The sequence below is a fragment of the Gymnoscopelus braueri genome (assembly GCF_963280865.1).
Source record: "Gymnoscopelus braueri genome assembly, chromosome: 21".
Classification (NCBI taxonomy): domain Eukaryota; kingdom Metazoa; phylum Chordata; class Actinopteri; order Myctophiformes; family Myctophidae; genus Gymnoscopelus; species Gymnoscopelus braueri.
This window is the reverse complement of record NC_137623.1, coordinates 17,866,720-17,879,121: the sequence shown is the minus strand read 5'-3', so window position 1 is coordinate 17,879,121 and position 12,402 is coordinate 17,866,720. Positions and strand designations below refer to the sequence as shown.

Below are 12,402 nucleotides of genomic sequence, written 5' to 3'. Positions count from 1 at the left end.
ACTCTTCCTGCCTAATATCGTTCAATTCCGGCAATGGCAACTTTATTTTATTTTATTCATCTCCAATCCATCGCCCCACCAGACTAGAATGGCCAATTACCGATGTCATTGAAATATGTCCCAGTTGGTTAAATTGGTAGAACATTAACTAAGAGATCTCCTATCTAGTTATCCAGACATAAACTGGATGTAAGGGAGTGAAGGGATCTTGTGACAACTTCCAACATATAGGAAGCAGTAAAACCACTCATTTAATATTTGCCCTGATGAAGAAGACCTAAATGCTCAAGTCATGACGTAGAGGCTTTTAAAATATATTATGCCTCAGACAGACAGACAGACAGACTGAGATATGGACCTCAAATGATAACACAACAAATTAAATCTGCTCTAACTCTGTTGAGTACGAGCCTCTGTTAATGTAAACCAACGTCATGTGGACCCACCACATGACATTGTTGGTTTACATTAACAGAGGTGCCACGCACTGGGACAACTTTAGCCAATCATAAAACTAGAAATTAGTGTTTTTTTGTATAAATTCATGATGGATTTCTTCTCTTTTTTTAATACCTCACCTTGCTATAGCACTTCACCTTCCCCACAGTTTGAAAATGTTAGGCATCGTGGCTAATATCCAAATGAAACAATGATGTACTGTAGCCAGATAGGTAAAGCACAGCCAGCTCCAGGAATAGAATGGCAAGATGAGACAGATTGGAAACAAAGTATCAATCTGGTCTATTTGTAGAGTTCATATCGGCTCCATCTTTTACGCTAGTGATTCTCAAACACTGCTGAGGCGCTGGTGTGCACTTGGGATTTTGTGACATCCATACATAATTATTGCAATATATACAACTATACAAAAAGTTATGAATTATTTATTTTCATTTATTTACTATATCAGCACTTTATTTCCCAATACAGAGGCAAATTCTATACCCTAAAAGAATCATCTTGGATATCAGCTATTTTCTCTATAAATACAGGTGTGCCTTGAGATTATGACTTGTCCATTGGTGCGAAGAATCTTGCAATACAAAAATTAAACCGCTTTAGCCTACTCAGCAAAAAGTCTGGAGCATACACATCTCTGTGTGTCTTCAACGGCTTTGTGGTGTATCTAGAAAACCTCAAGAATACACACATCATATTCCTCCTCTATTCGAACCATTTGCATAAGGCAAAGCATTGATTTGCCCATGCCCAATGTGTACTGAATAGAATGTCACAGGAACTTTCAGTGAGTTGTTCCCTCAGAGGAAGTTTCTCGGTGTCCTTGAAGAGCTTTCATGGAGCGTGACTTCAACTTTTTTTTACTCCTCTTCAACCCTCCATTCACCCCGTTACTTTTTGGCACCTCCTGACTGTTCTCTCTTTTCTCTCTCTCACCCCCACTCCCCCGCTCTCTCCTCTCCCTCCGGTCCTCTCTCCTCAGGAGGAAGATGTGGAGGTTGTGTGCTGGTCGCTGCAGGCCTTTCCTCCATGCTCTGATTGTTTTTTATTGGCAGGAGCTTGGTCGGGGACGGGGAGGAGGCCGGAGTGCCTTTTGTTGTCAGGCTCGATAAGGACGGATCAGCACTTAAGTTTATGGCAATAAAGTGTGTCTCTTTTCCGTCTCACTGTACAATAACGCTGGATGAGAATAGACGCGTCCTCTCCCATGTCAGATATTTAAGTTGCATGTTGATCATCTGATAGTGTTATAGTGTGTTATAGTCAGGCAACGAAACTCATCTCTTGAAGCTACAATCCATAACTTTATGTGTGAATATAACATGATTTTAACACTAACTAAACTTACTAACATAAATGTGGTGGTTTAAGGTGGTCTCCCTTCTCTTCTATTGAGACATTTTGTGGTTGTGGTTCTGTGGTGACAAGAGGCACCGCATGAAGCTCAAAGCGTAATATCTCTATCTGTAGCTGCTTCTGCTGTGTGTCGCAGACGATCGGGCATCTCAGAGACAGTTGTCGGCTGTGTCTCCTCACTCAGACAACAACACATCAAACAAAAGCAGCAATCAAGAAACTATAATGTACACAGAGGCACTGCTGCGGCACAAAAGCTGAGAGCAACACAACAACGGCAGATGGGCCTTGAGGAGGTGAAGCTCAAGCAAGACATGGCAACCAGATGGATCTCGTGAAGAAAAAGGAAATGTCCGCACACGATAGGTTGCTCTCCCGTCTTTTCTTTATTATTTTAACCAAACAGCAGCGTTTCGCCCATGCAGGGCTTCATCAACCAGATGGATCTCCAAATACATGTTGACGAAATTTGCTCAACAAAGGGATGCCATCGTTGTCACACTGGTCCTGGTCAACACCACTCAACATCACCAGGAGTGGCAGATGTTAAAAAAGGCATGTGAAATGTTGAAGTCACTGTTGAGATCAGAGCTGAGCGGTTTGTAAAAAGTCAATATAAACTAGTCCATAGGGATGTGCGCACCCAAAGTATTTGCAGACTTTGGGTTATATGCGTAGTTAAACTTTGGGAGACAGTTTGTTGCAGTCTTGCATGTTAATGGCATTGATTGAGCACAGCTGGTGAGACAACAGACCCCGTGGCGTGACAAAATACCCTGTGGCCGCGCATACTCAGTGGCGAAAACTGTGGCCGTAGAGTTACAGTTTTTAAAAAGAAACCGCTAATAAACAGTTTGAATATAGAAAAGTGAAAGATGGCATTCATGAGTGTCTTCAAATGGTGATGATCATATGGCCATGGGGACACGGACTGACAGATACAGAGATCTCCATTCGGGCATAAAAGGGACACAGGTATACTGACAGATACAGAGAACTCTCTCTATGTGGGCATAAAGGGGACAAGGACTGACAGAGAGCCTACAGAGATCTCCATATATGGGCATATCGGTCGGATTGGCAGTGCAACTTAGGTGTGAGGCGCGCATAGCAGCCCGAACCGCGAGTACATTAAACCCGCCTTAACAATCACATTTTTGTAGTCTGTTTTTATCTCAATCTGTGTGGTATAGTCTGTTGCCATTAACAGATATACAACAGCATCAAAGGTGATTTTGATGAAAAGGGAACTGCAGAGTCTGAGTGATTGTCAGAACACAGACTAGATGTCTACGAGCCGGTCAAGGCCTTGGTGAAGCAGTGGTGTAAAGTAACTGTACATTTACCGAAGTACTGTACTTAAGTACAATTTTGAGGTATTTTTTACTTTACTGGAGTATTTCCAATACTTTTACTTCTACTCCACTACATCTCAGAGGCACATATTGTACTTTTACTCCACTGCAATTATTTGAAAACTGTAGTTACTTTGCAGATATAGATTACTATATTATAAAACATACAGTACATTAACCACTTTAGCCCTATTTTTTACATAGGCTATTTGAAAATAGCCGATCTACAAGCTCACAACACGTTGCGATGTGTTATGAGCTTGTAGATCGACTATTTTCAAACATTTTGGTATTTTTACTTTTTGGTACTTTAAGTATATTTTGATGCCAATACCTTTGTACTTTTACTCAAGTAACATTTTGAACACAGGCCTTTTACTTGTAACAGAGTATTTTTATATTGTGGTATTGCTACTTTTACTTAAGTAAACTATCTGAGTAGGCCTACTTCTTCCACCACTGTGGTGAAGACACTCACTGCAGACATGGGCAACCGCTTCCACGGAGTGACCTTTGTCAGTCTGCTCTGCTGGGAGACACATCACAGCTACTCAACCGCAGGTTTGAATAGCACACGTTCAGAATCAGTGATGACAAAGACTTAGATCGTTGCTGTCGGGCAGAAAACTTGTATCTCCATGTTTCAACTTTTTATGTTTTTTGTCTTACTTCATCCCACTAGTGCCACACAAAAGTAGCAAAAACAGCCGATCTACAAGCTCACGCTCAATTTCCTGAAAATGTACGGTTTTGGACATACAAGGTCTCCACCCGACAGCGACGGGATGATGCAATAAAAGGCATCACTGCAGCTGCCAGAAGAATGAAGACCAGACACGAGGAAAACCCCACCACCACCACCACCACCTCCAATATTATCGGGCAGCAGTTGCTCAGGATGTAGAGCGGCCGTCTTGGCCTTCAGGTTCGATCCCCGGCTCCTCCTGGCTGCATGTTGAAGTGTCTTTGAGCAAGTCACCGAACCCCCAACTGCTCCCGATGAGCAGGTTGGTGCCTTGCATGGTTTCCTCCTCCATCGGTGTGTGAGTGTGAAGTACATTGTGAATCGTCGGAAAGACTATGCAGTCCATTTACCACTGAATAGGAACCTCTTAAACCCTGTATACACATTATTGACTGGAATTCCCCAGAGGTCTATACCCCTCCTATTTTTTCCCCCTACAACAAAACTCTTTGCTGAAAATAGCCAATCTAGTAATTTTTTAAGAACAGGGAAGCTATGGTTATGAGGTGAAGGGCAACGTGGCACAGCCTCTGATTCCTACATTATGTGCAGAGTTGGCCTGGTGGACAACCAGGCAGATGGTATATGAAAGGCTTACTGTACATGAGTCATGAAAACAACACTTTGTATTGTGGCGATCTCAGTGCCAGATTGCAGATTTTCAAAAACGTGCCACTTATATTCAGAGCCGAGGAACAGGATAGTCCTGCTAAAGCAAATCAGTACGTCAGTGCAGTTTGCAAAAAAATATATTTATATAATTAATTAAATTAATTAGTTAAATTATCTGTTGCAGCCCTAACAAATCATGCATTAAATCATCATGAGTAATGTATTAGTTAAGCCCTAAGCATATGAATGTGATTAAGCATTTATTCTCGCACGCACATGCACGCACGCACGCACGCACGCACGCACACACACACACACACACACACACACACACACACACACACACACACACACACACACACGATCCTTAAATAGTTGCCACAATATCAACATCTTATACACGGCTTGGTTGAATGCTTCATTCTGATTGGTCATTGGTCAATCACTGAGTTCAAGCGATGTGTTCTGAATAATGACCGCTGAGCTCAACAACAGACTGCTGTCTAATCAAAGCCTCAGAGCACCTGCTGCTCTGCTTGATTGTTGCCGTATCCAGCATGGCAGCTATGTAAACAAACGCACAATATCATTTATAGCAAAACATTGCTCAAAAAAATAACCCACCTATCTCCCAGACTCTCTCCCCAGATAGAGTTCAGAGTTTGATGAACATAGAATTAAGTGCAGGATGTAATTTGCATACAGATGTGAGGGGACTTAATTTAATTGACTTTTTTTTTAAATATTTTATTTTAAACCCAAAATCCTCTCTCTCACACTTAGTTAACAGTTAAGACATGGAGAATGGCTGTGTGGTTCTGGTGTTACAGCACCATCCTCAGACCACAGCAAACAGGCTTTCAGTTGCACAAAATGGATTTAGGAAGAAAGGGAGACTGTACCTGAACTGAAAAAGTTAGATAGATTCCTTCAAACCACAGTATGGACGTTATGTAATGTACAGATGTAATCTTTTCATGGGCTGTAGGATATAAGCTCCACAAAACATAAGGCACTATGGTGCCACCTAGTGGTAGATAATAGGACAAATACATGCAACTCATCCTGTACATGTACTGTACGTAGGAGTGGATGCTGTGAGGTGTACTATTTAACCATATTAACTATGCATCTGTATTTTGTGCAAATCTTTTTTTTTAAGTGAAAATAGCAGCTCTACAACACATTTAATTGTCTATGTTTTTCTCTTCCTTTCCAAACCATGTTGTCAAAACTATGAAGTGTCCTCTGCGCATCAGAACTTATTTGCTAAGAAATGGTTAATTCATTTGGACCTATTTTGTGAGTGGTGCGATGACTATCTAGTATCTAGCTACCAAACGGATCACAATGTTTGCGTTTGCCACGCATAGAAAATAAGAACATTTAGCTGCGAGCAAATTATAAATATGATCACTGAATGCCCTCAGCCAGTCAGCAACCAGGATTGGAGAGATGGGTTTCTATTATTGACCATGAAAGCTGAATAAAACGTTATTTTAACAAATCTGTATGGTCGAGTATGTTAATACAATGACACCAGTACTGTGGTGGGTGGAGGCGGTCTGCCAGCTATTCTATTGACACATTAGATCCAGTGGTCAGGTAGGACAGCTACTGGTTGAGAAAAGGTATTGCATTAAACTCAAACAAACCCAATTAGCTCTCCATCATGGCTCAACTGTAAAAGATGTGGCACTCATGTGGGGAACCGGGGATAGAATCCCAGGTAGGACATGAAAGTTATGTAATGCAGCTTTTAATTATTCTGGCCCTACTCAGAATAATGGTTCAATTGCCCTAGAGATCCAGGCCGTAGGATTGATGCAAGGCCATTTGCTAATTGGCTAGGCTGATATTGCAATACACTTAACATCAGAAATTTGACACATCATGGGCTGCAGCTACACAGCAGAGATTCCATACAATTATTAGGATTTGTATTCAATTTATTAGAAACTTCAAAGGGAATCCAAACATAACAGTACAGCATGGAATGATGTCTGTCTCACAGCAGATGATGAAGCTCAAATGCCTGCCAACAGTAGATGAATGACCAAAAGAACCAGCTAAAAGAGTCAGTAACTGATATCTTTAACAGTTGGGTAGTGGAGAGCAACAGTATGTCACATGCAATCAGGATTCCTGCCATTGACTGACAGAAATTCAACAAGTCAAGAGACAATTTACTGAAAACTTAAGGAACCTAAACTAAACTCAACACATAGACAAAGGGTGCAGACAAATGGGTGTCTGTGTGGCTCCTCTTTCACAACAGGCCCAGCTTGTACTCAGTCATCCTGTGTGGGTCTCCCATCACCTCGCTCAGAGCAGGATCTGCAAGACAAACAAAAATACCCACGTATCAGAATGGCATTAACCACTTACACATTTAGTGCCAGACAAAACGTGCGTGCGCGATGGTCGAGGGTCCCAACTATCGACTGGAACAATAACATTTCTAACACGATCCGCCATTGCATAGTGATCGTGCGACGAAAATGGCTTGTTTTCACCACTGTAAAAAGATATGGAGATAAGGACCTTTTTCTCCAGATCGTATCATTCGGTTTTGGCACTGAATGTGTTAGATGGATTTGAAATGACTTTATGCAGGACTAATTTTGACTTCATGTTATCAATTTCAGTTTAGTTATTGACGGTATTGGCAGAGAACAAGCGTGTTTATTCAATTTTCAATGCCCTATAGCTCTGGGAGATTGGACTGCTGAGGTGGAGCGCAACACCTACCATCAGCTCCCAGTATTTACAGCACCCCAGCTGTGCTACTCATACACTGAGTTGGCAATGCCGGATCAAAGTAAAACCCGGAACCTTGTGGTCCAAAGGTGAGTGGATGCTATACCGACTGAGCTACCGGTCCACGTAGCTCAGTCAGACAACACTACAAAATGGCAAACTCACCGTTAAGGATGTCCTCAAAACCAATGGACTCATCGGTCCCTCTGAGAGTGTCCAGAGCCAGGTTGGAACTCTGCAAGAATGGCAGCCGCTGGATCTATAGACACACACAAGGGAAAATACAGAAGTGAAGATGAGACTGCCATACATGCATACCATTAGACGTGTGTGAGTGTTCCTTTTTCTCTGAATCTCATACAGTGGAAATTTGGCATAGTGCCTGAACACTTAACCACATGAACACTATATACTTTGTTGTGCATAAATAGGCGATCTACAAGCTCAACGTGCTGCAAGCTTGTAAATCGGCTTTTCACAAAATGTTTGGCTATTTTCAAATATTATGACATGCTCAGAACAGGAATGCTAGGGTTCACTTGTGTGGTTGGTTAAGGCCATAAGTAACTAAGTAGCCTCAGTCTGCCTCATGTGCTCATACTCCAAAATATCAAATAATGTGTTTAGGTGTACCTGTCTGGCTGCCCTGTATTCCATCTGCAGCTTGAGTGGAGCATGAAGACCCTGGATGTTTCGAACTGTGGCAAAATTCAACTTGTCCTGGTTGAGCCGAAACTGGAAGAAAAATAAATACAAATAGATAGCCATCATGAGTTCAAGCCTGTGTTCTTCAATACATGAGCATCAACTGACTTAACCATTTAAGCGCCATTTTATATTTCTGCGTACGACGGTGTCACACCGTGAAAATAGCCGATCTACAAGCTCACAAGTTTGTAGAATAAAACTTTTGAACATGTTCGCCTATAATGACATTCCCAAAATATGAACACCAGGTTGAAGGTGGTAAGGGTGTTATTTTCATTTGGAAAATTCAATATGTGGAAATACAATATTGCTGGTCCAAGAACAGATATGTTTGTACCTTCAAGACAAATGGCAAATACGTCAATTTTAATACGTTTCCAATCATGCCAGTTTTAAAATAAAAGCCCAAATCTAGTCAAAAGTCAAAAGCATCAATAATAACCGCAGTTTTCAGTTGCCTGTGAATGATGTAATATTTAAAGTCTGGCCAAGTTGCCATTCTTTTGGTGAATTTGCACAGTATATGGGGGCAATGTTCCAAATGGGGATCCTAAGGTAAGGTGTTCAATAAGTGCTTTCAAGTGAATAAATGTAAGACATAATGCTAAAAGAAATGCAAATTTACAATGTGCATTACATTCCCCCAGTCTCACACCGATGGTGGAGGAAACCATGCAAGGCACCGACCTGCTCATCGGGAGCATGTTCAGTGTCTTGCTCAAAGACACTTCAACAGTAACACAGGGGGAGCCCGGGATCGAACTGGGAACATTGCAATTCCCACAATGTTCCCACAACGCCTCGCGTTGTAAGCTTGTAGATCTGCCATTTTCACTTAATGTATCTATGGAACTAAGTCTAGTGATGAGACAGACATCAATGGTGAGAATGCTTACGTTGTTCTCCAACAGCTCTAGTGGGTGAGAGGTAAGGAGTTCATTCTTCACACTGGTGAACCTGGATGACACAGAGACAAACACAGACAACAGGTCAGTTCCCTTGCTCTCACAGACTCTTCCCTCTTCGGCACAACTTGGCCAGTCTATTGTGTCTGTAGCCATCAGGCTCCACAACCAAACTTGCCCCCCCATATGAGAACTTTAGACCTGCGCTGCCATTAGGGCCTAAATACATTAATGATCTTGTACGATATCATGAACCATCCAGACCTCTACTTTCTGTCCCTAGAACCAGGAATAAACGTGGGGAAGCAGCATTTAAGTTTTCATGCACCACATATCTGAAAAAAACTCACAGAAAACTGCAGGTCTGCTGCCACTCTTATTTATTTTAAAACACAACTAAAGTCCTTTCTGTTTGCTGCTGCCTTTGATTGAGTTAATTTTCTTGTTTTGCTTTTCTGCTGCACTGCAACTGTCAATTTCACTTCTTTTGTGTTATGCATCCTAATGTCATTTAATTGTGTTTCCTTAGCTTGATGTTCTGTGTGTAAAGCACATTGAATTGCCTTGTTGTTGAAATGTGCTATACAAATAAAGCTGCCTTGCCTTCCTTGCCTTACTGACTCCTGCATGGAATCGGGCTCACTTTGTACATGGAGTACTAGGATGTACATTGCATAACTCTGACAGATGCCTTGTAAATATTCATTCATAAATTCACTGTACATTTATAGTCCTGGTTTATATTAAGATGTTACGCTAGGTTCACTCAGTCAAAGATCAAGTGCATATGTGTAGGGCTGGTAGCAGAGTATTTTCCTGACTCTTGCTCTTACCTGTATGTTTCCTGTGTTTCATTCTTACTCCTGTTGCTATGACACATTAATTTACCTTTGTACTGTTGAAATATACAATGTGAAACACTGAATTTTTCATATGGTTGCCTTAACAAATGCCTTTCTATGATGTTGGGGAATTCAATGCATTGTCTAGCCCTCCCCACAATGTTGGATATGTTGTGTACTACTTTCATTATAAAACAGCACAGCTGTCTAATTCATTACCCCCATTACAACAGGTGTAAACACTGTCTCATATCTGGATTGTACAAATTAGTCTCCAACTACATGTGGTTTTGGGGGTACTTGACCTTTATTTTTTAGCTTGACCTGATTGCAATAGTAGAATTACCCAGGATGCTAATATGACCGTTACTATGTGCTAACGTCTCACCCGCTACGCATCGTGTCCTGAACACCATAAGCACCCTGTGGACCAAAGCCCGTCACTGGCACGCTGTCCTTCAGCTGGGAGCGGAGTCCTAGAGATTCCTGAGGATAAAGAAAAAAAAATATGACCAATTAGGAATTTAATTAAAATGTACGTAGAAAATTCAAGCTTAAATCAAACCCTTCTATTCCTAGGAAGGTGAAATAGAAGCACTGCTCATAAAATGAACAGCTCACTGACCAGTGATATCTGCACCAGCCACCATCTTATTCATTAGTAATCCTGCACTGTACTGACGGTTGCAAAGTTACTAAATTACATTGATTTATGAATACAGGTTGGCTCATTCCAGTGGGGGGAGAGCGGTCTCCTTCATATTTGGATGCACTCTAGTCTGAGTAAGTAGGTTGGAGTTCGTGGCTTAATGAAGGCATCAGCCGGACAATGAAGTGTCTATCCTCTTTTCAATGGATTAGACTAGACCCTTGGAAGGTAGATTGCCGAGTTGGAGCGCCACAACTACCGTCAGTCAGCTCCCACCTGCTGCGATTGGGACAAAGCCAATCAAATCTGCTCAACTCGAGACATAAACTAATATTTGAGGGGTGATCGTTAAGGAGATTCATCCATTTGTGATATATCCCCCAAAATAAAATACAAAATAAACAACGTGGTGCTCGAATGTGGATCTCAGACTTCATGTGGCCAGCCAGTCATCATGTTGTGCGTCATTTATGATGTCAGTCGTCTATGACATATCTATGTCATAGCCCAATCAGAGCCTCTTTGACTTCCATTATAAATAAAATATAAATATATTAATAAAGTGCATATATTTAAACTTAAAAAAAAAAGGTACAAAACATACAGTATGCAAAAATCCCCCCCAAAAAAAGGTACAAGACATACACTATGTAAAAATCCCCCCAACATTAAGTACTTCTGTGGCAGTGTGCAGAAGAAATTTGACAGTGATCGTTCCAGCGGTAGATTGCTTCTGGACAACAGACAGACATTCTTATAGACAGCTAGAAAAAGTGAGTCTACACAAGATACAAATAAAAGATACCATGTAGCTGAATGTAGCAGCGGTGCCAAACATAGGATTTATTCTGATTTATTTCGCCCCTTGTTCATCCATCGGGGGTATTTGACGTGATGTACGTGGTTACACTGTAAAGTAACCACGTACATTTACTTAAGTACTGTACTTAAGTACAGTTTTTAGGTACTTTTACTTTACTGGAGTATTTCCAATTTTCAATACTTCTACTTGTACTCCACTACATCTCAGAGGCAAATATTATACTTTTATTCCAGTACAATTATTTGAAATCTTTAATTACTAGTTACTTTGTTTGTAAACACGTTGCATCGTTTAGTGTAAAGACACCCTTCTTCCACCGTTTGTAAACAACACTTCCGGTCATTACACACCGGCGAATATGCGAATATACGCAAAAATAAGGTTTTTTAAAAAAAAACGTATTATTCGCATGAAAAATTCGCCCCCGGTGTGTAAGGGGCTTGAGGCATTGGTTCTCAAAGTGGGGTCCGGGGACCCCAGGGGTCCTTGGGGGGGTTGCAGGGGGTCCCCAGCAAAATGTGTTAATATAGCATCACAATAATTGTAACCACTTTAACCTTTTATACTTTGGGCGATTCAAAAATAGAAGATCTACAAGCTCATAGTGCCGCGCTATGAACTATGTTGGAGGGGAAAAGAAAAGAAAAAAGAAAGATTGTGCAAACCTTTGAATATATATATATTTTAAGCGAACATTTGTAACTCAAATCTTTGCTTCTGGGGGTCCCTGGAACAACATATTTGAGATGGGGGTCCGCGGCCAAATACATATCATTAAAGGGGTCCTTGCCATGAAAAAGTTTGAGAACCACTGTTCGAAGGATTTGACCAATTATAAGATTCTCTGTTAGCGTTAGCAACACCGTTAGCAACACGGCTAACGAGTGACTAATCACATTTATAACACCCCGAGGTACACAGCAGCAAACACACATCCGCATTTTCCAAAAACATACCATAAACCACAAGATAAGATATATATGCCACATATACCAATGTAAACATGGCTATTAATCATGTTTTATATCATAATAAATAACAATGATTTAATAGAAATATTAACCCACCATGTTTGATGCTTCGTTTTCGATGTTTTAAACTTCCGGTTCCGGCGCGGCTGTGTGACGTAATGTATGGTGCCGACCGACGCGCCTGTGTGACGCAGTTACTAAATAAAATACAAATAAA

General features: G+C 41.1%; 1 protein-coding gene across 1 annotated transcript; it reads right to left on the bottom strand.

Annotated features, from left to right (window-relative positions):
* Window positions 1-6,455: 6,455 nt before the first annotated feature.
* Window positions 6,456-12,326, bottom strand: pomp (proteasome maturation protein). The gene is made up of 6 exons (XM_080417781.1): window positions 12,282-12,326; window positions 10,131-10,228; window positions 8,892-8,952; window positions 7,921-8,022; window positions 7,453-7,546; window positions 6,456-6,864 (listed from the first exon to the last, which is right to left on the bottom strand). The coding sequence occupies exons 1-6, from the start codon at window positions 12,282-12,284 to the stop codon at window positions 6,797-6,799; spliced, it is 426 nt and encodes a 141-aa protein (XP_080273907.1). The 5' UTR covers window positions 12,285-12,326; the 3' UTR covers window positions 6,456-6,796.
* Window positions 12,327-12,402: the final 76 nt, after the last annotated feature.